This window comes from Cervus elaphus, chromosome 14, assembly GCF_910594005.1.
Source record: "Cervus elaphus chromosome 14, mCerEla1.1, whole genome shotgun sequence".
NCBI classification, from domain to species: domain Eukaryota; kingdom Metazoa; phylum Chordata; class Mammalia; order Artiodactyla; family Cervidae; genus Cervus; species Cervus elaphus.
Window position 1 is genome coordinate 66,316,698 of NC_057828.1, and position 24,976 is coordinate 66,341,673.

At 44.5% G+C, this 24,976-nt stretch overlaps 1 protein-coding gene across 5 annotated transcripts in view; it reads left to right on the top strand.

The window, feature by feature from the left end:
- Window positions 1–18,060, top strand: part of RGL1 (ral guanine nucleotide dissociation stimulator like 1) — a 271,120-nt gene extending 253,060 nt beyond the window's left edge. For 4 of the 5 annotated variants that reach the window (XM_043924315.1, XM_043924318.1, XM_043924316.1 and 1 more), the window contains 4 exons: window positions 3,653–3,839; window positions 7,604–7,858; window positions 12,814–12,928; window positions 15,590–18,060. In XM_043924315.1, the coding sequence (XP_043780250.1) occupies window positions 3,653–3,839; window positions 7,604–7,858; window positions 12,814–12,928; window positions 15,590–15,777 (745 nt within the window). In that variant the 3' untranslated portion in view covers window positions 15,778–18,060. Of the gene's footprint in view, window positions 1–3,652; window positions 3,840–7,601; window positions 7,859–12,813; window positions 12,929–15,589 lie in introns of those variants that run through there. The other variant, XM_043924319.1, reaches the window with a different exon arrangement.
- Window positions 18,061–24,976: the final 6,916 nt, after the last annotated feature.

The following is a 24,976-nucleotide window of genomic DNA, read 5'->3' on the forward strand; positions in this document are numbered from 1 at the left end:
ATCATCCCAGCCCTGTCCACTTGTCTCACCCCGTCTGTCCTCACTTTTTCCCTCACTCTGCACCGCAGCACCTCCCAGGCTGCCCTGAGCACACGACGCACACCCATTTTTATTTGCTGTTTCTTCTGCTTAGAACACTGTTCCCCAGATAGCTCAGTCCCTCACTTACTCCAAATCTTTGTTGAAGTGAGCCTTCCCTGACCACCTTATATAAAACTATATAAAACTATAACCACGTTACCTGCCCTTGGCATGCTCTCTCACCATCACCCACTTTGAATTTCTCCACTGCATTTACCTCCAGTTGACATGCTGTATTTGGATGTATCTGTTTATGAAACAGAAGGCAAACTCTATGACGGCAGACATTTATGTCTGTTTTTGGTTCATTGTTAACCCCAGAAATTGGTGTCCAACACATAGTAGGTGAATAATAAAAGTTTATTGAATGAACAGATTGAGTCATGTGCCAACACTGTTCTGAGAACAATATATGTATTTCTCATCTGATCCATAAAATAACCTACTAGGTTCTACTATTATGCCAGTTTATTTTTGGCTGTGCCACGAGGCATGTAGAACTTTAGTTCCCCAACCAGGGATCGAACCTGCACCCCCTGCATTGGAAGCATGGCATCCTAACCACTGGACTGCCAGGGAAGTCCTGATAACCAGTTTTATTAAACCAGGAAAGTAAGGCACAGACAGGGTTAATAGTATGCTAGTTATTGTCCGATCTGGGCTCAAATCCAAGATTTGGCTCTAGAGCCAGGGTTATAACCCTTTTACTATCTGCCTAGTGGCGAAATACCTTCTGGAGGAAGAGGAGAAGGAAATAGAAGTGGAGGAGGGGAGAAGGTGGGGGGGGTGGAGGAAGAAAAGGTGGAGAGAAAGAGTGAGGAGAAAGGAAGGGAAGGAAGAGAGATGTCACTATATTTAGACCCTGTGCTTTGAATGTGGCAGTTTTTTGGAAGAGTGTTAAGAGGACCTAGTCTCTGTCTTAACGTTGATCTCATAGACATTAAACTCTGAAAGACGGCTAGAGAGACTAGTTCAAGAAAAGAAGGGTTATCATTTGGTTAACAAATTTGTCCTTCCCTTCTGAAGGTGTATACCTGTGTCTGATCCTTTCACTGACACAATCTGTGTTGGCCAGGAGTTTCGCTCTTCCCCCCACAAAGCCTCAGTAGTGCTTGAAGGTCCAAGAAAGGAAGCAACGTGGAAAACGGGGCAAGAGGTGGTGGGATGGAGTTGAGACAGAGCAAAGATATGCTTTTTAGGTCTTGGAATTTAAGCTTCTAATTCTTCAAATTATTTAATAAAAAAAAAAATCAAGCCTGTCCTCATTGTTTCTCCTCTTGTTATTTTACATAGAATATGTTAGTCGCTCAGCAATGTCCAGCTCTTTGTGACTGCATGGACTGTACCCCAACAGGCTCCTCTGTCCATGGGATTTCCCAGGCAAGAATGCTGGAGTGGGTAGCCATTCTCTTCTCCAGGGGACATTCCAGATATAGTCAGTGCTTATTTGGGTTTGGACCCATTTGCTAGTTTCTTCACATACCATTCCTTCTTGCATCTTACACCTTCCTTCCTGTTGTTTATTGATGGTAAATAGTCATTGTCTGAGAAAGTCTTTGTTTTGCCCTCACTCTTGGAGTCATGTGGTATAGAATTTCAAGGATGACGGTTATTTTCCTGCAGCATTTCAAAGCTATTATTCCATATCATCGGACCTCTGTTGTTGCTTTTGAGATGTCTGCTGTGTGTTTAATTTTTGTTTTTGTGTATTATGCCCCCTGCCCTGTTGCTTTTAAGAATTTCTTTTGTCTTAAAAAAAAAAAAAAAGAATTTCTTTTGTCTTTAACACACCACTGTGCAGGTTAAGTGAGGATTTCGTCTTATTTATCCTATTCTGGGTGTTCTTCCTGGATCTGAGGATTCGTGTGTCCCGTTAGTTCTGGAACCTCTTCAGACTCTCCAGACATGGTGTCTTTTCCATTCTCTCATTTGTCTTCTTCTGGGACTCTCCTCACATACATTGCAGGCATCTCTTCCATTCTCTGTGTCTTGTAACCTCTTTTGTTATTCATGTCTTTATATTTTGATGCTGATCTCTGAAGATTTTCTTCAGACCTGTCATATAGTTGGCAGTTTTTCTTTTCAATGTTTGTTTAATCCTTCCACTGAGTTTTTAAATTTAAATCACTACCTTTTTGTCAGAGTGCCTTGCTCTTAACCACTGTTTCAGTTTCTTCTCATATGTTTTTAATGTTTTTCAATGTATTTGTTTTATAGCTTGGCTCGTGGTAGACACTCTAATTATTGAATGAATGAATGAATAAATTATTAGTTTGTTTCTGACAGTTTTTATAATCTAAAGTTCTCAGGAGTCTAGACTTGCTGTTTTGGGACTTCCCTGGTGGTCCCGTGGTTAAGACTTCACCTTCCAATGCATGGGGTGTGCGTTTGATCCCTGGTCAAGGAGCTAGGATCCCACATGCCTCGAGGCCAAAAAAAAAAAAGATCATCTAATCCTCTAGACTTGCTGTTTGTTATGCTCCTCTCTTTGGACAGGTTATTTCCTTGTGTGTATATTGTGAGCTCTTCTTCATCAGGGAATTCTCTTCAACCTTTCCTTCAGAAAGTTTTTTTTTTTTTTTTTTTTAATGCTAGTTTCTTCAGAAGGATCACTGGCCTGAGAGTTCCTAGTTCTTAGATCAGCTAAGTAGCAAATCTGAGTGAGGTGCTGGCTAAAATCACATGTGATTTAGGGGAGAGATTTTTCTCCTACCCAAGCTCAGGCCAACAGATAAATTTCCCTGCTGCCTTCCTATGTCAGTAGGAAGATTTTTTTTTAGCCCATCTTTTTACTAAGAGTATAGATTGAGAATTGAGAATCCTGCCTCTGTATAAAGGATGTCAGTACGAACTCTCTACGTTACATAAACAGAAGCCCTCATCTTTGGACCTTGTGTACGTGTTAGAACCCATGTGCTGAGTTTGCCAAGCTCGGCACCTCCCACTCCCCATCCAGAGCAGCTGCAGAGTTAGCTTGCATGTTCTGGTTTTCAGTTCCCTTTTCGTTTCTAGCCTGCAGGGATTTTCCTGACTGTCTTGTAAGCCCAACTTTGAAAAGAATTTGTAATGCTTCTCATCTAGTTGTTTAATGATGAAGGGGTTTAGGTTATTTAGTTTATTTAGGTTTATTTAGTTTAGTTTTAGGGATTGTTGGAGAAGAAATCTTCCTGCTTGGTTTCTTGTCCAGCACAGGGCCAGCCTTCTCTTTTAGCCTCTTGGAGTTCATATTATGATGGGAAGTGATAGGAGTGTGGCCACAGCACTTTGATCCTGCCAAAGTGGTGCAGGAACTCTCAAAAAATGGAGAACGATTGACCCAGGAAGACCTCAGATTAATAAGGTTCTTCCTCCAGCTAAGCAATGTGTGTCCTTTGAGGTTAGAAATAACCTATTGGGACAAGATGTTTACTGCGATCTATTAGAAGCTGGGTAGCAAATCTTTCCTAAGATAATAACAACAGGGCACACAAAACTGAGAAGACATCAAGGACTTATTAACACAAAAATACTTGCTTAATCATGGATTCCAGATTTTTAAGAGCCCGAATGCCTGGCATTATCCTTTCTGCAGGCTGTTTCTGGGGTCGGACATTATCACCAGTAGCACTCCCACCAAAGAGCAGCCCAAGTCCACCGCCAGCGGGAGCTCTGGTGAGAGCATGGACTCCGTCAGCGTGTCATCCTGCGAGTCAAACCACTCAGAGGTGGAGGAAGGCTCCATCACTCCCATGGACACACCCGATGAGCCTCAAAAAAAGGTATATCCTTAACCTTTTCCATAGTTCCTGATGCGGGCACCTGACCCAGCGTTTGCCACATGAGGAATGTCTGTTTTCTGGTTGGCCTCGCTAGAGGATTTTTCAAGTCATGTTTTGAACCAGGTCTTCAGTCCGGGGACTTACTCCATATAGAAAGTGTCTAGAAGTGATAAGTGTTGGTTCCTTCATCGAGCCTTTGAAACATCATTCCACACCTACATCCAGAGGCAGCTGAAGGACTGTGACTTGTAACGTGAGCTACCCTTTATTTGGGAGATGGAGAATTGTCTTCAAAGAAGCGAAAAGTCAAGAGCCAAAGGTGTGTCAGTTTCTTGGTGGCAAACCTTGTCTCAGCCAGGCTTGTCCCACAGTAGTGCTGCAGAACAAACCACTCCAGACTCGGTGCCCTCAACCAACAACCGCTTGTTCTCTGTCCTGCGTCTGCAGGTTGGTTGGTTTGGCTTGGGCTTGGTCATGATTTGGTCCAGGTCTTCTCTACCTGCCTCTTGTGGTTTTTGGAGTCACCCAGGGCCTGCTCTTAGCATGCTAACTTTGGATGAGCAAGAGAGCATTGCACGTGCCTAATAAGCCTCCGCATGGGCTCTATCTACCAATATTTATTTTCCAAAGCAAAGTTGTGTGGCCCAATTCCACATAAATAAATGAGTGGGGAACTATACTCCACTTCCAGTGGGAGGAAGTGTGGAGTCACAGGGCATGGGTGCAGGGGAGGATGAGGAATGGGTAACAGGGATACCATCTACCGTGTCCCCCAAAAGGGAGAGTGATGAGAGGTGATAAAGGAGTTCTCAGGGTGAGTCTTCATGTCCATGGCTGTAGAAATAAGTGAAAAGAAAACAAAAAGTCCACGTGCATCTCCTACACACACCTGCTTCAGTCTGTTGCTCAAGGAGCTTGGATGAGAGATGTCAACTTGGACGTGACTAGAACTTGCCCCATTTGGGGAAGGATCTTGCCTGGCTAGACTTGCCGTATAAGTGACTTCTGGCCCCTTAGCTTATGCTGAGGCCAGCGAGGTAGAGTGTTGGTCGCAGTCTCTTCATTTTGGTTGGGTTTGTCCTTCTGTAAGGGTGTGTGTGTGCTGCTTCATGTTGTGATATAAGCACCGGCAGCAAAACTGGAAACCCTCAGATGACCTTGTCACTAAAGGAGTCAATCCAGGAAGGGCTCATTAGGCCTGAGATGACTCAGATGCTGCCCCAGTGGGATTTCTCACCTTCCTGTTTTGAAATCTGGAGACACATCTTTAATGCTCCAAATATTGAAGGAAAGCTCTGCAAACACCCACGGACTGGCTGTTCTCTCAGGCATGTCTGCCTCATCAGGGATGGAATCATCCTTCATGACTTGACATTCGGCACTGAATCTGTCAGAAATCTGGGGTGAAGTGTCATCACTCACCTTGTGACAGGTTCTTGGGCCTTGGAGGCCCCATTTCCGATGGACTTTGATGATGGGCGTTGTGCAGCAGTGACAACTATTGCCCATGTTGCTGTGAGGTTTCTCCCTGTGCAGGAAGGACTTGGAGTCACGTTTGCATCTGTTGGTGCCATGGACGTACCCACAGGTCCTGGTCCTCCCTTTGAAACTGTGCAGAAGCCCAGCGTGTGTCCTGTGCACACCGCTTGCTGCGTTCTTTTTGCCTCCTCCCTTACACGCTGGCTCTTTATGATTTCTTGCACAAGTCATGAATTTTAATTCTTTGGCTGAACCTTTCTCAGAGTCACAGATTTCTCTAGTTTTAAAAATGAGTAATTGAATTGGATGCCAAGTAATTGCTGGGCTGCAGAAGCCCAGGATGTTAACCCGAAAGGCCTCAGTCCTGCTCAGGGCTTGGCTGGCCCGGGAGACCTCCGTGGCTCCTCCCTACCCTGAGGTCCGGCAGCCCTCCACACCCTGCCTTTCCCTTTGGCTACACTGTGAGGTCGCTCTTTTGAGTAAAGTGTAATTTGCATTCCTTTGTCTTGGTTCCCCTGATTATGATTTCTAAACATTCGCTTCACATTTGCTCCACATTACTTAGATTCCCAGGAAGAATTTGGGCTCATGAGGTGGTCTGTTTAATGGTGCTATAACCCAGGCTCTTCAAGGCGGTATCTTGAATATAAATATCTTTAAAATCATGAAAAAATCTAACAAAGGAAAAAAGATTTATGTGGAGGAAAGGGAAGGGGGAAAAACTGAACCAGTAATTGGAAAATGGACCCTCTTCGCTACTGTGTGGTACACCTGCAAGCAAAGCCAGGCTGTTTAAATTATTCACCACCGTTAGCCCTCAAATTGAGCCACTAAGGTAATTCACTTGGGAAGCTAAGGAAAAAAAAGTAAACCATATTATGATAGAGCTTCAGTTAGACTTCTGCATACCAGAGTTGTCATATCAGCTGACTGGCTCTAATTAAACTAATGATGCAGTTGAATTTAATGTACGGTTATGCAATGGGAAAAAGTTCATAGGAAATAAAATAGAGTAGACTTCATTTTACTTGGAGGCCAGATAATCAGAAAACCAAATTTCTGTATTTTGTTTCCATGGGAGGGTAGGTGGGTATGAAAGACATTAATAAGTTTTCTATTTTTTAAATGACCTCCAGATTATCTTATTGGATTAATGTGGTATAATTTAGCTTAGCTCATTGAGAAATTATTTGTAATTTTCTATAATAAGAATTGATATTTTAAATGATTCAATTAGTGGTGTGTTTTTTTTTTTTTGGAACACCACCTGATGAGTTGGGGACATTTTCTTTCTTTGGTAATTGGTGTTGCACATATAAGAACTCTGTCATGAATCAGAAAAACACATTAACTTTAGCATATCATTCCTTAATTATTCTTGATATGCGACATGAAAATGTGTACAGTTGGTTCTAGAAACAAATGTGGTTAAGGGTAGGCTGTGTTCCCTTGGGCAAGTCACTCTGTTTCTCTGAATCAATTTCTCTCATATTGATAATACTCTGAGTTTTGTTCTTGAGATGACACCCGAAAGCTCATCACAGGCCTCACAGTGCTGAGCATCCCTGAGTCTGGCGTACTGTATTCTTTCACCATCTTATCATGGACTGCAGACGGGGCTTGGTTACGCCCTTGCTATGTGAACCTGGCCGTGGGAGCCAGGAAACTTGAGAGCACGTCCTGATGGTGCTGTCAACACCCATGGCCTCAGGTTCCTCAGCAGCAGAAAGAGAGTGGGGCCGGGCGATCTCCAGGGCTAATGTTCCATGCAGAGCTGAATAATCTGTGGTCCTTATCTTAGAAACGTCTAAAAATACAAGCCATTTCTCTCCTGCTCTGGAAGCCAGTGGTGAAGTAGAATCACAGTAGAAATGATCTCTGTGGGCAGGTCAAACATTCTTCTTGCTCAAGGCAGGAGGATTGGGCTTTCCTCCTGCCCTGTCATCTTCCAGCTTCTTTTGGGAGTCCCTGTTGCCTCTAGTTTCTGGTATCTGCTGCCATCTGCTGGTTAACCTCCTTCAGAGCAGCTAAAAGCTCAGGAAATGAGAGGACCGCCTTGCCTCCCAGGTTGCAGAGTGATTCTGCCCTGGATTCTGAATCATTGACAGGCCTCTGCCATGGGAGTGCTTCCATCAGAGATGAGACCCACGTGTGCTGTGGGCTGTTGTAGAGCAGATAACGGAAGTTGATTAGTCTCGACATTGACCTCTGCTTTGCAACTTAGCGCACCTTTGGCCAAGGTTCTAACAGTTCAGTTTCCTTCTGGGGTGTGCTTACTCTTCCAGCTCTCTGAGTCCTCCTCCTCCTGTTCCTCCATCCACTCCATGGACACAACTTCCTCAGGGATGTCGTCCTTGATGAACCCCCTCTCCTCCCCTCCGTCCTGCAACAACAACCCGAAAATCCACAAGCGCTCTGTCTCTGTGACATCCATTACCTCGACAGTGCTGCCCCCCGTCTACAACCAGCAGAACGAGGACACCTGCATCATCCGCATCAGCATAGAGGACAGCAACGGCAACATGTACAAGAGCATCATGGTAAGGCTCTCGGACCTCCACCCCGAGCACTCACGTGCCGTGTCCGCATACACACGTGCATTCCTGCCAGATGGGTCTGTGCCGTGTGAACCAATGCCAGAGTCTCCCCGGATATAGGCTGATAGCGTGTTCTTTAAACTTTATTTTATATCCAAGTATACAGCCAGTTAACAATGTTGTAATAGTTTCAGGTGCGCAGAAAAGCGATTCAGTTATACACACACATGTATCTAGTCTTCTTCAAATTCCTTTCCCATCTAGGTTGGTACAGAATGTTGAGCAGCGTTCCATGTGCTGTACAGAAGGTCCTTGTTGGTTATCCATTTTACACATAGCAGTGTGTACATGTTCCTCCCAAACTCCCTAACCACCCCTTTCCCCCACCCTTCCCCGCTGGTAACCATAAGTTCCTTCTCTAAGTCTGTGAATCTGTTTCTGTTCTGTAAATAAGATCATTTGTCTCATTTCTTTTTAGATTCTACATATAAGGGATATCATATGATATTTCTCTTTCTCTGTCTCACTTGCTTCACTCAGCATGACAGTCTCTAGGCCCATTGATGTTGCTACGAATGACATTATTTCATTCTTTTTAATGGCTGAGTAGTATTCCACTGTACATATGTACCACATCTTCCTTATCCATTCCTCTGTCGATGGACAGGTTGCTTCCACATCTTGGCTTATATAGACTAATAGCATATTTATATAAAAATGTGCATATCAGCAGTGTATATAAGATACAATTTTTTATGTCTTAAAAGTTGCTAAGACTTATTCATCCAAGTCATTGTCACCTTCTTCAAAACTCTCAATTGGGGTGACTACATAAATGTATCCCAGGGAGGACGCCACTGCTGCACACCTCCTTGGAAGTCTTCCCAGGGAACTTACGTGTCCACATGTCTAATTGAATTGCCATGCATCGTTAGCAATGTCCTTGGTGGTAGCAGTTTTCTCCTCTAGTCACTTGGAGTCACATACAGTACAAATGGATGATCAAGCTGGACATATAGTTTGTGTCCACAAGGAACTATACTTACATTTAAGTGAGACTGGCTTATTTACAAGAAGACAGAGCTTCTTGTAAAAATTTCGTGTTTCTGAGCATAGTTCCTAAAATGTGTTTCAAATAATGGCAATCTTTTTGGATTACAAACCATGCCTCTCCTGGAATTAACCTTGGGTATGTAAGGTCTAGTGTGTTTATTACAAGAGCAGACTCCTTATCTTAAAGCACATAATGTATTGAAAAGCAAACTCTCTCTACACCTGAAACTGATACAATACTATCATTCAAATAAAAAAAACAGCAGACTCCCTGTAGTAAAATCACACAGCTCCTCCTGCGTCTCTCACCAGCTTCATCACTTGCCTTCTTTGAGGGCATACTGACTACTTATGAGCTCAGCTCTGAATATGACATAATGATCTGGAGGCACTGTCTTTGAACATCTAAAGAAAAGCTTTACTGCATCGTTCACTGAATCAACAAAATGTTTCATGACCATTAGTTGTGTACTAGTCATTGGACCAGGCTTTGGGAGTAGGGAGACAATTGATACATTTCTGTCTTTGAGGAACTTATAATGAAAAAGGAGATTGTAAAGCATTTTTCAAAACATATTAAATATTCTAATAGAGGTCTGATCAGATTTTCCCAGGGCCTACGGGCCACATGAAGGCCTTTGTGTTAATCCTGCAGGCAGTTGAGTCTTATCGAAGGCTTTTATGTAGCAGTCAGATTTGCTCTTTAGAGAAGTAACTGGCTTTGTGGAGACCTCGTGCTGGAACACAGGCGGGTAGATTAGAGATGAGGGAGAAAATTAGAAGCTGCTATCGTATTCCATGTAGGAGGTGATAAGGGTTTGAAAGAAGGTCATATGGCTGGAGATGATACGGATTTTTGAAAAATTTTTGTAAGTTAGAATTGTAGAATCTATCCATTTAGTTATCAACTTTTTGGTTCCTTTTGTGGGGGAGTGGAAGAGGAAGGGCTAAGGTAGCTGGATGGTGGTGGTCCCGTCAAGTGTGATATAACTGCTGGAGGAGGAGGTTTGGGTGCACTCACATTGGAGGTCACCGTAGGACATCCAAATGGCGTGGCCTCCCTGGTAGTCAGTCAGAAACACAGGTTGGTGCAAGGCTGATGCTGGGGTCGAACACTGGGGGTCGTCCAGCCCCACGGGGTGGACATGGTCTTGCAGGGGAGGGGGGAAGGCTGAGACGGAGCTCGTGTGGTGGTGACAGAGGGGCTGATAAAGGAGTGTCAGGGCGGAAGGGGAACCGCCAGGCAGCCAGGGTCATCGGTGTTATTGTAGTATTTTCAGGGTAGTTTATTCACATGGCTTCTCTCACATTGCCATCCAGGGAAGTAAGTGCCCGCTGTGTGACTGCGGTGTCTCTGAACTGAAAGGAGCTGAGAACTGAACACATGGACACAGTCAACGTGGATGAATCTCTGAAACACCCTGTTGAGTCAGAGAAATCAGATATACCGCTTCCTACAAGGGGTCTGATGTTTCAAAAACAGACCTTACTTGGGGCATTAGAAAACTAACCTCAGGGAAGGGCACAGGGAATGTTTTGAGTTCCTATATAAGGTGTATGAAGGAGACATCCAGGTACCGTTCAGCATTATAACCATCAGCCATTTTGACAGGTGAGCGTTTGAAATGGCAGAGTCCAAACTGAGATATGCTATGAGTGTGAAATGCACCCAGGTTCTGAAGACTTAGTACAAAAAAAAGAATGAGGATGTAAAATATCTTATTAGCAATTTTGTATTGATTATATGCTGCTATAATATTTTGGGTTTGTTGGATTAAATAAAATAGTAAAATTAATTCTCCTTTTGAAAAAAATTCAAATGTAGCCACTGGATATTTAAAATTACAAATGAGGCTCGTATAGTATATATCTACGGGACAGTGCTGGTTTAGTGTATCAGCGTAGCGTTATGTGGCTGAACTCAATGCTATCCGTGATGATCAGTTCTCCTGTAGCTTTTATGGTACAAAGTTACAAACCCTCAAGGAAAGCCTTTGGCCATCCCATCCATATGGACACACCTGAGGAGGGTTAAGGTAAAGAAAATAAGGGTAGCCTGGCTTTCTCCTTAAGTAGGTTCAAAGTTGACAGCTGAACCTAACATTAACCATGAACGTGAAAAGCAAAGGTGTTAGTTGCTCAGTCATGTCTGATGCTTTGTGACCCCATGGACTGTAGCCCACCAGGCTCCTCTGTCCATGGAATTCTCCAGACAGTATTGGAGCAGGTAGCCATTCCCTTCTCCAGGGCTTCCTCCTGACCCAGGGATTGAACCAGGATCTCCTGCATTGCAGGCAGATTCTTTAATAAGGATGTGCCAGATGTTTTGGTGACACACTCTTGAGCAGGGTCTTTGTCACTTACAGGGACCCCGTTGTAATGCCTGTTATTTATTGTATCCAAATACAGCTGCTTCTCCAGACCAGAGAGGGGCCCATGGGCCCAACATCCTCAGGCTCACAATGACAGTTTCTTGGAGGAAATCAGACTTCTTTTTTTGGCTCTCTTTCCTCTTTCCTCCTGGGGAGAGCAGCTTTTATTTCTAAGTAAGAAAATCTGTGTTCTCTCTTGCTTTCTTTCAAATTTAAAAAAATCAGCCAAGGAATAATATGAAAGTGAGCTCTCCCTTTTCCTGTTCCTCTGAGCACCCTGAAACTAGCTGACTGATGGGCAGAGATGAAGGGGAGACTTGGGCTGAGAGGAGCTTGTGCTTTGAAAAATGTTAGATTTATTGTTTGTAAACACTCAGAAGCTAATTTTTAATTGAAGCAACATTTACATACAATTACATAGATCTGAAATGTTCTATTCTTTGGATTTTTATAACTATAATATATATATATATTTATTTAACTACCATATGTGTATGTATATATATGGTTATATATATATGTATGTAACCACCATCTATCTATATATATGTAGCTGTCATATATGTGTATTTATCTATGTAACCACTATATTATATATATATGGTTATATATATGTGTGTGTATATATATATGTAACCACCACCGCAAGTCTAGATAAATAACATTTTTCATCCACTCATCCCTTCTTCATTCCCAAATTCCCTTATGCCCCTCCAATCCTGCTTTAAGCGTAGCTGAGTATGAGTTTAACGTTAGTTTTCTGACCCCGCGGGTTAATTTGGCCTGCTTTGTGAGAACAGACCCCTGCAGCCTGTTGTCCTCTGGGTCTCCTTCCTCTGGCTGTCCGTGACGTGTGTGAGATTCATCACGTTGTTGTGTGTTTCAGTTCCCTTTAGCTGTCACGTCATGCTCTGTCTTGAACACACAGCACTGTCTTTATCCTCCCATGTTCTCCTGTCGATGGAGATTCAGGTTGTTTTCAGTTTGGGGCTGTTATGACTAAATCTGCTGTGAAAGTTTGTACAGAAGTCCTCTTGTGGACACACGCTTTCATTCCTCTTGGTGAATATCTAGAGGTAGGCTTCCTGGGTTGTGAAGTCAGTTTTACTCTTTGAAATGGTCAGTGTGCGCACCTGTGGCCACGTCTACCCCACAGGTCGTCACCGGTGCTCAACAGGTAAGGGTAATCTTGTCCCAGGACCGACAGCACTGTGCATTTCCCACACTTCCCTCATACACATTCTTCCACTGGAACCTCCACTGGAACTGGCAAGGCACCCCGGGGTGTCGCTCCTGTTTTAATGGGGGAAGACACTGGCTGTGCAAGAGGTGCTGATGGAAAGAGTAGGTGACCTGTCCTCTGAGGGCAGAGCCGGGACTGGAATCCAGGAGGGCTGGCTCCTGGTCCTTGCTCATTTCGCGGGGCCATTTCTCCTGGGAAGGCACAAGATAGCAAGACGAAGAAGGTCAGCAAAACTCTTCCAGGAAACACAAAGTTAAATGCTTTACACACCCTTTCATTTGGCTTTCCAGTTGACGAGCCAGGATAAAACTCCTGCTGTGATCCAGAGGGCGATGTTGAAGCACAATCTGGACTCGGACCCGGCCGAGGAGTACGAGCTAGTGCAGGTCATCTCGGAGGACAAAGGTAGGCACGTGTTCCTCTTCACACCAGGTCGCCCCAGTGTGAAAGGACCCTATGTGGACACAGTGTCTTATTTTAAATGGAACCAAGTTGGGGGTGGGGTGGGTATTTTTATTTACTTGTTTATGTAATTAATCTTTTATTAATTGTCATTGGAGTAGAGTTGCTTTACAATGTTGTGTTAGTTTCTGCTCTGTAGCAAAGTCAATCAGCTATATGTATACCTGTATCCTCTCTTTTCCAAGTGGGGGTTTTTGAATTGCCCAAGAGTGGAGTTGTGTGGGGAACCATGCCATCACCTCACTTGTTATTAATTCTCTCAGGCTAGCCCCCCAGCAAACCTTGTTTTTTCTGAAGTTTTGCTGAGCATGCCTCCCACCCATTCTCTGTAAATTTCTTGTCAAGCATTTTTGTAGGAAGAGGTCCCTCCTTGTGTGTGGTGGGGGTAGGCAGAGCCTGTCTGGTCTTTGCCGACGGCCATCTACCTCCATTACCCAATTACATGTGTCCAGGTTGTATGTGAACCTGAAATGTAGCAGTTCCTGCAGTGACTTCTCATTGTTTCAGTTAACCATTTACGAGAGTTCAGCCTTCAGTTGATCCCTGTTCACGACTGATCTTCAAGTAGCCAAAGCTCCTGATGGCAGAACTGTGGAAGGTTCTTGACCTCACACTTATTGAAGCAAAGAACCAGTGAATATGAAATGCAGCAGTTTGCTGAGCAATTCATTAATTAAAGAAATCTCCTTCATGGAAACTCTGGGCAGATAATCCTCCTGAATGTATCAGTTTGTTAATCTGAATTGGGGTTGTCTTTGTTGAGAGGAGGAGGCAAACTGGTAGGTGACTCCTCTATGCCACGGCACATCCAAGAAAGTGACTCAGGCAGAATAAGTCTGCTTTCCAAGTGCAGAAGGAACAGCTAGTACTGTTGACTGAGGCCAACCCTGTTTGCTGACTGACCCAACACACTGACCAACGCAGGTGTCTCATTGTGGGACTTTTCCCCAACAAGCATTCCCCTTTTTATAGGGACTTGGAAAGGGAGCAGCTACTCATACCCCATTGACCCAAAAAAATCACCCAGGACTGTCATCTCGGGCCCAGATAAGAGTGGGCCAAATTAGATTAATAACCTTTTCCAAGCAACGAAAAGCCACAGCCTCAGAGAAAACTTTTCCCACTGTCTCTTGGAAGTTTTCTGATTTATCCAGCTGAGCCCAAGGTTGTGGGGCAAACCTTTCTCAGTTATATCTTTTAGTGTAGTTACTGTTAAAAACTTCAGCCTACAAAGTGGTCTCTTGGGTTTTACCACCCACATTGCCCCCAAGCCAATGCCAAGGTGAGGCCCGATGGGTCTGAAGATCCAGGAGTCCCGAAGCACAGCCAGGGCCCAGCTTCATTCACCACTGGGTGGTGGCGGGTGGGTGGCTTGACCTCTCAGGGCCTTGGTCTGTAATTAGTTAAACGGAGACAGTACCCTACTAGCCCTTCATGCATCATGGGGAGATGGTGACAGGAAATAATGTACCCAAAAGTGGACAGTATTTGAGATACAGTACAGATATATATATATATATATATAGCTGTGAGATAAGTTGTTACTGACCTCAGGAATATGTGGGCAAGAGACTGGGGACACTTTCAGGGAGTTATTCTTTATGGAACACTTGTGCAAAATGTAGCAGAGTCCCTCAGAACCTGATTGCATCAGTCTTGGCAGTGGAATCTCAGTGTTTGACGCTAATGTTAGTTTGACTTACTCCAGATCTGCAGTCACATATCTCACCTAGCTACCTCCCTTACTCCACTGCTACAAAGCTAGTTTTGCACATTTTACCTTTTTAATTCCCTCTTGGTTTTTAAAAATATCCCTTAGCCTGAGTGCTAAAGAGTGTATACCTTCTTTTTAAATTAAAAATGAATTGAAATAACTTTGCTCGATAACTTCATATTATACTTGGAACAGTCCTTGTTCAGAAATTACAGTTATCTAGTTGGGACTCATTGAAATAGACAGTTGTTTAAGTTTTAACAGATATAGCCTCTCTTGTCTGGTTTCCCTTTAACATTAAAATGCAACCCCTTAATGAAGCAAGCTCTCAAATGGTGGAAAATACTGACTTGGTTTGGGATTAATTTAAAAATGTTTTGGTGTTCCAAGTAAAGATTTCTGGAAAGTGCTGTAGATTTTCTGCCTTTTCCCCCATGTCATCAGATTCACTTAGTCTCTGAGAAAAATTTCACATTGGGTAGAAAATGAACCACGGAAGGCTGGAAACCCCGGGCTCTGCTCCCAGTCCTGCCATTGACTAGCTGTGCACTCAGGAATGTCTCTCAACTCCTCCAGGCTTCTGTTTCCTACTCTACATCCTTCCGGCTAAAACATCCCACATTTGAGCATTTTGTTCACGGCTTGAATTTCCAAGATTGGATTCACACTTAAGTTTTTAAAATTGGGATTGGGAAATTGTTGGAACCAATTTGGTGTGACCAAGTGGTGGTCGTTATCCAGCTCCGTTCACATTCCTGGAACAAAGGACTATAATTCCAGCCATGAGTCTGGGCAAAATTTCCATCTGCCATGGTCAGGGCTGAGCTGACCTACACAAGCTGACCACCTTCTCTTCCATCATCTCTCTTTTTTTTTTTTTTTTGTTTTAGAACTTGTGATCCCAGACTCGGCAAATGTCTTCTATGCCATGAACAGCCAAGTGAACTTCGACTTCATCTTACGCAAAAAGAACTCTGTGGAAGAACAAGTAAAACTGCGTAGCCGGACCAGCCTGACGTTGCCCAGGACAGCTAAACGGGGCTGCTGGAGCAACAGACACAGCAAAATCACCCTCTGAAGGCAGAGACGCGGGGCCCCTCGCTTGCCAAAGGCAGGGTTGGGCTGAGAATAGGCCATGGTGATCGCAACTACCACCCAGTGTTAGAGGATCGTTGGTGAAGTGGACTGAAGTTTGTTGAGCACCTCTGGTGTGCAGGGCACTACGATAGGCATCGTGGGGAAATCGGAGATGAGCTTGACACAGAACGGATGACCGATTCACTGATTCTCTTTGACCTGAGATTGAAATGCAAAATTATCCGCATTTATAAATCTATATGTATGTACACATATTTGGTATGTGTGTGTATATATATAAATATGAGGGACTTGTGGGATATTCTGGACTACGGGAAAACAGATTTGCACAATGGCCTGGGAAGTCGAGGTCACTTTTGACAGGGAAACAGAAGGAACTGAGAACCTTGTCTCTCACCTCCCAAGTAAATGGAATCACCCCTAGGATTGCAGAGCGTCCTTTGTGCCAGTATTATAAGAAGTCCAACCTATTTTTATAAAGGGAGAGGATTACTTTCTCAATCAAGTGCCACCAGAAAAGAACCACTGCAGAGGTGGGAACTGCCACAGGCTGAATGAAAGGCCACGTCAGACAGGGTTTGGATGAGCCAGTGGCTTTGACCTCTGCTTGCATCGGCCAGTGCATCGGCTACCCCAGGGAGGGCGGCGAGCAGCTTCGGAGGCCCCTCTGAGCCACTGAACCAGCCGTCAGGACGCCTCTGGAGGCAACGCAAGCCCGTTTTGATTTGGTAACTGCATCGTGTGTCTCCCATCCCCTAAAGAGCATATCACAAGCATTTCTTGCACACGTAGCCATGTTCTTTGGTAACTTATCAACCAGAAAAGAAAGCTCAGAAGGATGATGATTCACTTGGACTCTGATCTGTCTCAGAATGCCACTGCTTCATTGTTTTTTTCTGATTGCCTTTTGCATGTGAAACTATATGTTTGCAGTCTTTTGCCATCTGGATCGTAGTACCTCTATATATTAACGTGCAATTTGTTCCTCAGGTGTAGAAATCCCTACTGCAGCTGACTATGTCTGATCATTTTGAGACCTGTGAAAGATTTCTGAACAGCCATCGCTCTGTGAATAGCCCCCTGGAGACGTTCCCAGCTGAGAGCAGTGTCCTGTTTTTACTAACTTTTACAACCTTCCTGTGCCTACTCATGGGGACAGAAGTGGGGCTTTGGCATACTATCCAGACCATTTCTAGCGAGGTACACACATTCTTCCAGATGGAATCATTAACTTTCCTTTTCAGGTTCCCACACTCTGTATCCCAGTGTCACTGTTAAGTGACACTTTTGTCTTCAGTAGCACCATCATCCTCTCCCTTCCAAATCTGAGCTGTGCTGGGGTTTGAGCTATAAAGCCATAACATGTGGGATGTTGACATGTGTAAGAAGCACTTTTAGAATGTTGTCCTTTTTAAGAAAAAAAAAAAACTCAAAATACCAGTTTTTATTCCAAAAATAAAGAACAGACCCAAATAAGAAGTGCAGATTGTAATGTAGAGCTTTTTCTTTCTTTTGTTCGCCACCCCCCCCCCCTACTCCCCACCCCCTGTCCTGTAAAGAGAGCTCCCAAAGGTTATGTGTGATTCATGTTCTGTAAATAGTCATATGAAATCTTCAAGAAACACCAGGGAAAGTCTAGAGATTTGTGCCCTTGGACCAAAGAATGAGAATGAGCCAGGAAGGCCTCAGATTTCCTGTAGGTCTTTCTAGGTCAGAATGTACCTTGTAAAGACTGACTGGTATCAACTAGTTGAAAAGCATTTTTTTTTTCTTTTTTCCTATTTTCGAGGCCGGTCTGATTTGTGCTTCTGTGCTTGGAGGAGGGATGGCCAGGGTGCTACACATCATGGAGATGAAAGGAAATGTATCCTCAGCCTGAATTTCTTGGCTTGAAGATCAAAAAGAAAATGTAGAATTGTCAGCCTGGTTTAGGGTGCAGCTACCAAGACTTACAAGTTACGCCCGTGTGCTCGCCTTGTGTATTTATACTGTATATGTAGAGTCTAGATTTATATACTGCAATGTAATATATATATATATATATTCCTTTTTTAAAAGACAATGGAAGTTACAAGTAGATAAAACATAGCTTCATTTATTTAATGCCACTTTAAATGTCTTAAATTTGTTTCCTGGTGGACTGCCGGGTAATGCTTTTAGCTGCTGACATGCTTGTCTTTCTGCCTCTCTGTCATCTGTTTACCTTTTGGTTAAGTTAATAAACTGATTTGGGACTTGGTTGGCATGTGCTGCCAGACTCAAAGGGATTGTATCTGGAGTGTTAACCCGGTGGATCTGGGTTTCAGATGTGTCAGTAAGCGCTTTGGGAGCCCACTCTGGTCCGGCTCGAGGGAGCAGAAGGAGAGCCAGTGGCCCAGTTAGGAGGGGTCCTCGCCACCGTCAAGCATCATTTGCATTCAGGGGCAAGAATGACATCTTAGGAAATCGCTGTCAGATGCGATGGCTTGCTGGAGGGCATCCTTAGGGGTAGTTTGGCTGGGGACACTGTATAAAATCAAACTTAGGATCCAAGGTAGGACTTTGCTTTCTTTCCAACAGCCTTTCCTGAGTCTCCAGTTGCTACCGTCAGCATAGTTCTTGAAACCATCCTTGGTGTTTCAGAAGCCGGGACGGACTCTGTATAGGAAAGAAGGAAGGTCTTCCCAAAATTCAGTCAGACCTAGACCAGCTTCATTCATCGGCATTCCACCATATCATTCCCCAAGAAAGGGATTCCTCGATAGATCCAGATTATCAAGTTTTCTGGGTCCCTGTGGGATATAGGAGACAGCCAAGTAGGTGTTATAATAATTGATAATATGGGCAGGAAAAAGGGAGGTTTCTATTTCTGGCACTAGGTGACTATATTGTCAAGATTATCTGAGAAAATGGGTTCCCTTGTTTTGTCTCCCTCTAGAAGCAGCTTGAACCATGAACTTCCAGATGTTCAAGCTGGTTTTAGAAAAGGCAGAGGAACCAGAGATCAAATTGCCAACATCCGCTGCAATTTGATCTCTGGTTCCTTTGCCACAAGCTGGAATCAAGATTGCCAGGAGAAATATCAATAACCTCAGATATGCAGATGACGCCACCTTTATGGCAGAAAGTGAAGAGGAACTAAAAAGCCTCTTGATAAAAGTGAAAGAGGAGAGTGAAAAAGTTGGCTTAAAGCTTAACATTCAGAAAACTAAGATCATGGCATCTGGTCCCATCACCTCATGGGAAATAGATGGGGAGACAGTGGAAACAGTGTCAGACTTTATTTTGGGGGGCTCCAAAATCACTGTAGGTGATGATTGCAGCCATGAAATTAAAAGACACTTACTCCTTGGAAGGAAAGTTATGACCAACCTAGATAGCATATTAAAAAGCAGAGACATTACTTTGCCAACAAAGGTCCATCTGGTCAAGGCTATGGTTTTTCCAGTGGTCATGTATGGATGTGACAGTTGGACTGTGAGGAAAGCTGAGTGCTGAAAAATTGATGCTTTTGAACTATGGTGTTGGAGAAGACTCTTGAGAGTCCCTTGGACTGCAAGGAGATCCAACCAGTCCATCCTAAAGGAGATGAGTCCTGGGTGTTCATTGGAAGGACTGAAGCTGAAACTCCAATACTCTGGCCACCTGATGCGAAGAGTTGACTCATTGGAAAAGACCCTGATGCTGGGAGGGATTGGGGTCAGGAGGAGAAGGGGACGACAGAGGATGAGATGTCTGGATGGCATCACCGACTCGATGGACATGAGTCTGAGTAAACTCTGGGAGTTGGTGATGGACAGGGAGGCCTGGCGCGCTGCGATTCATGGGGTCGCAAAGAGCCAGATGCGAATGAACTGAACTGAACTGAGAAGCAGCTTGGTGACATTTTGTCTGAAGGAATAATGTCTTGAAATTTCCTTCTTTGGAGTCTTTTCAAATTTGCTGTGCAGCACAGGATCATTAGGAAGTATGCAGTCTTGCTCCGTGTCCTGATTTCAGTGGTCTTGAGAAGTTTCCGCAGTGCCAACTCTCTTTTTCTATAGAGCTGCTGCAATGGCCCCAGTTACCTCCTGTATCCACAGTTCCACTCTGAGAAGTTATTTCCATTGTGTTGTGCATGGCTGTTTCCCCTAGGATCTCTGTTAAAATGAAATAACTTCTGGAAGGGATGGTTAGGCTAGGCTAGTCTAAACTAACAAAGCGTGAAATCTCAGTAACTTAGGATAGTTTGGTTTTCAACATGTCATAGGTATTGCAAATCGGGCGACTCCTTAGTGGCTCAAGGATCCAGGCAGCTTCCATCTTGCAACTTAGTGCCATGGTCTCAGATTTTTTTTCCTTCAAAATCACAGTGATGGTGGAGAGAACTCACAACCGTTCCTGACTGCCTTCGCCCAAAGGGACCGTGTCGCTTCCATTCACAGTCCGTTGGCCAGTCAATGGCCCCAGTCTAAGTGCAGGGGAGGTAGGAAGATGGAGGAGGACACTTGGAGTAGATGAGCATTTCCATCTCTGCCCAAAGGAATGCTGTCTTTTCACTAGGGTACATGGCTTTGTTCATTAACCACAGTCACCAAAAAGTGTTTGGAGGAGATGGTAGAGAGGACTTGAGATGGGGGCTGCACAGAACCAAGAAGGGTTGAAGACAGAGCGGTGCTCAGAGGAAGAAAAAGTATTAATACAAGAGTAATTTAATTTTGTTTAGAATTAGCCTTACAGAATTTATTTTTAACATGTAGTCACCACCAATTTTCATGCTTCTAATGTAGTCCCTACTCTGACTAAACTAGAAGCTCCTTTATAGATGTAGTTGTATGTCAAATCTTTTTTTAAAAAAAAATTTAGGAAATTTAAAATGTTGAAATATAAACTGTGAAATCAAATAGAAGCCAGGCAAATTTAATTAGACTCTGAATTAGAAAACCACCATTTGGTGTGGTTTCTCAGCATCTCTGCCTAGAAAACTGTGTGGAAGTAATTCACTTATTTAACAGTTTGAGGTATTTAACATTTTCTTAAGACTTGGAAGGCATCGTACAAATCATACAGTCAACGCCCTCATATTACAGATCCCCTGGGCTTGAGGCTCAGAGCAGTTAAGTCACATGCCAGAGGTTGGGGCAGGGCTCTGAATGACCAGACTCCACTATGTGGGTGTCACATGGGTCAGGGCTATCCTGACATATTCCCCAGAGCCTTCTGGAGCTGGAGAGAATGCCTGGGGTCTGCTGGCTCCATACCCAGCCTTCCAACCATGTGAAGTTCCACAAGCTGCCTTGGTGAGATGGGCATCTGGTTGGTTCTTTCAAATCTCCAAAGAGAGACCTGCAGCTGGTCGGAGCACTGCTGCCTTTTATTCTGAGCATTATTCCATCTCACAGAAGGGGAAACAGGGTTATAAGATTACATGGCAAGTTAGCTCCCACCTGGGATCCATGATGCACCCACAGAGTGGGTGAAAAGCACCAACTGAATGAGGCATTAAGGGAGTGGACACCAGTGATCAGGACCGAGTACTCTATCACAGCCTTCTTGGAAGAAATCACGTTTAATCCTACCAGTGTTTCCTCCCAGCAACAAAATGTTGTTCAGAGCAACATTTTGCACTGCAGTCAGTCTCTCACAATGGTATCCATCAAGCTGAAGAAAGAAAAAAGAGAATGATTGAAATTGTTTCTAGATTGCTCTAGCTATTACAAATAATACCAAGGCACCAGTTCAAAAGGGGAGAAGCATTTTAAATGAGACTGACTGCTGCCTTGCCCCCAGCTGTCTATTTCTGATCCTGATTTATACAACATCTGACATCCAAGCCTCAGAGAATTGGCCTGATCAGCTGAAAAAAAATCAGTATATGAGATTTACTAGGTGGGAAGTAAACATTGGAGTTGGAGTTGTAAGCTTCTATGTGTGAGAGAAAGAGTTGGGGAGAGAGCGAGCAAGCAAGCAAGCAAGAGATGGAAACATTAGATATTAATGAGAAAACAAGAAACGAGAGACTCTCTCCCCAGAAGCTTTTCATGCGTGCAGTTTGGTGTGGGTGGGATCTCACTGCCTGGCTCTGACTCCCAGGCCACTTAGTATTTTATCTGCAGCAAGTCTGTTAGCTATTGCCTCATCTAAAAAGTGCAGATGGAAGACAGCTTCTATCTCTTGAGGTTCACGTGCTATTAAATTAGACGGTGCATATAAAGCACTTCTCTCTGGCGCTGCCTGCGGGAGTTCACTGCTGGTATTCCTGGGAAGCCTCCTTGCCCAGTGAGCAGCCACATGGGGCACACGTGACACTCAGAGGTGGGCCCACAGATGCCTGAACGGCACCCTGGGAAAATCGAGCCTGCGGCTGCTTTTGGCAGAAAGACTGACTCATGGAGTTGGAGGGCAGCCAGGGGGCTCCTGCAGCCTGCTCCACAGCCCTGCTCCAAAGAGAGGGGGCAGGGGAGTGTGGGTCTCACCGACCGCAGCGCCTCCTGGTGGGGCCGTGGCAGCACAGGGACCCTTGCTGGACACACTGGAAAGGGAGCCGCTGCCCCCAGGAAGCAGCCCTGAGCTGGAGCATTCCCCCCCTGGAACCTACAGTGACTTCCATCAGGGCCCCCACCTTCCTGGCTTCCCTCTGCGGTCAGGGAAGGACCATTCTCTCACCAGAAGCTGAGCGCCGCCCCCCTGTTCCTTTCTCCTCCCTCCTGTCTCCACCTGGACCTGGATCTTCCCCTGCAGGATGGGGCTGTCTGCTCTGACCCTCCCTCTGTCCAGGGATGACTCACATGCAGGACAGAGTCGTTGCTGTTCCACAGGCATCAGGGGGGCCCAGGCATCCCACCGTTCCTTTGCAGGCTGTCCAGCTCACCGCCGCCTCACCTCTGCACTGTGGCCGGATCGCAAGGATTAAAGAGTCATTTTAAGGGCCAGGGTCGCCACTTCCATTCCAAGCCTCTTTTCTACTATTTTGTCACTCTGGTTCCCTGCCCTCGCCACCGCCCCCTTTCTGGCCTGTGTGCTGGCCTTAATTCTCCACCAACAATGGGGGTGAGTCTGTTTTCTTATCCCTCTGGTCTTGCTCCTTTCTCCTGGACTCAAACCCCTGTGCTGTGCCCCGCCTCTTTCCTCTCCCCTCTAATGCCCTAAGGCCTGCATTCCTCTTCTGTCCCCTCCCTGCTCATGCTATGGGCATGGTTTCCTCCTGATGTCCGTTCTGAACAGTAATATCCCCTTCAAGTCTTCACAATTCACGCTGGCATTTTACAAAGTAGTTAAAACCCTTCAGACCACACCATCAACACAGACATCTCAACTCCTGTGTGAAGGGCTTCCCCAAACTGTCTGTTCTCTTTGGGAGAGGACACTTTGTTACGAGTTATTTTCTAAGGTCTCCGAAGAACAAGGAGAGAGGGCTGTCCAGGGCACTGAAAAAAATCACGTTCCCCCATGAGCAAGAGCCCAGACTCATTCCCCTAGAAGAGGAAGCACCGGAGAAGCCTCGTCTGGACCAGCAGGGCCACGCAGCTGGTGTTCAGACATGGAGATTTGGTCAAAGTGCCCACAGCCGAGAAACCAAGCTGAAGAAATGCCAGGGAGGGGCAGAAAAATAAACGCAGTGAATTAAAAATAGAGACAAAACCAGTTCTCAGAGATGATTCTTCATTCTTTCCATCCTTTTTGAAGACATGCAAGAAGGTGGCTTTGGGCTGTGAGCTGCCTGCCTAGTGTAGCAGAATAATCTTAAACTAAGATCATCTCCATGTCAATACACCTGTGGGTATAAGACAGGCCCTTCTAGGTAAATTCACAGACCAGAGAGGAAGCCACTTTCTGGCCCAACAACAAATTTTAATGGAGCCATTCCACCACTTGCCTTGGAATCCCATTCGGTATTTAGTAATTCTGTCAAATATTCCTGAAAGCACACCTAAACTATTCTTGCTGCAATTCAAGCCATTTCCTCATTCCAGGCACATGATAAGAGAAGGTACCATTTTCTCCTCCTGCCAGGAAGCCTGCACAAGCCTCTAGCCCAGCCTTACCCACAAGGGGGCAGACACCAGAAGCAAGAAATATACATTTCCTACAGCATGTGGAACTGAGCCTAAAAAACACAAGTCAGAACCTATCCTGAGACCAGCAGGCCCCTGGCTCTTGAGCGCCAAGAGGGGAGTGTACTGCTGGGTCACATAGGATATCCCATACAGAGGGCCGCTTCACCAAGGTTGGAAGCATGACTAACCGTCCACATGCACAAAAATACAAATAGAAGTTTAGACAAAATGAGACAACAGAGGACTATGTTCCAGACAGAGGAACCAGATAAAACCCCAGAAGAAGAACTAAGGGATGTCAGTTCAGTTCAGTCACTTAGTTGTGTCTTGACACTTTGCGACCCCATGCACTGCAACTTCCCTGAGAATGAGTTCAGAGTAATGATTGTAAAGAGGATCCAAGAACTCAGGAAAAGAATGGATGCATGGAGCAAAGAGTTTTAAGTTTTTAATGAAGAATTAGAAAAAATAAAGAATAATCAGAGTTGAAGAGACGATAACTGAAATGAAAAATACACTGGAAGCAATCAATAGCAGAATAAATGAGGCAGAAGAATGCATAAATGAGCGGTAGACAGAGTGGTGAAAATCACTGCCATAGAACAGAAACAAAGAAGAAAGAATGAAAAGAAAGGACAGTCTAAGAGACCTCTGGGGCAACCTCAAGCACATCAACATTCACATTATAAGGGTCCCAGAAGAAGAAAAGAGAGAAGGGGTCTAAGAAGATATTTGAAGAGATAATAGCTAAAAACTTCCCTGACATGGGAAAAAAACTATTGGAAAAGATACTCTGCTATGTGGGGAACCAGAGGTCATAGGGAAAAACAGAAGTGTCTTCAGGGGACAGTGATTCCTTAAGCAAAATGTCATAAAAGACACTCTGCTCCCGTCAACTTCAAACGTTCACTTGCACTGCTGAGCAATCAAGGGTTCTCTTTACTACAACTTGAAACCTTTACCCCAGAACACCATGGAACTTCCCTTTCATCTACAGATCTTCGCATCACCTATTCTGGTAAAGTTCATTTTATAAAACTGTGGGCATTCTTGAAAGCTAGAGGAAAATATACTGTTTGTATGCCAAGGGATGCTTTTAACTTGTATTTAAACAAGCCCTATGCATGGGGAACAATTAATAGCTACATTGTCCTGCCTACTTCT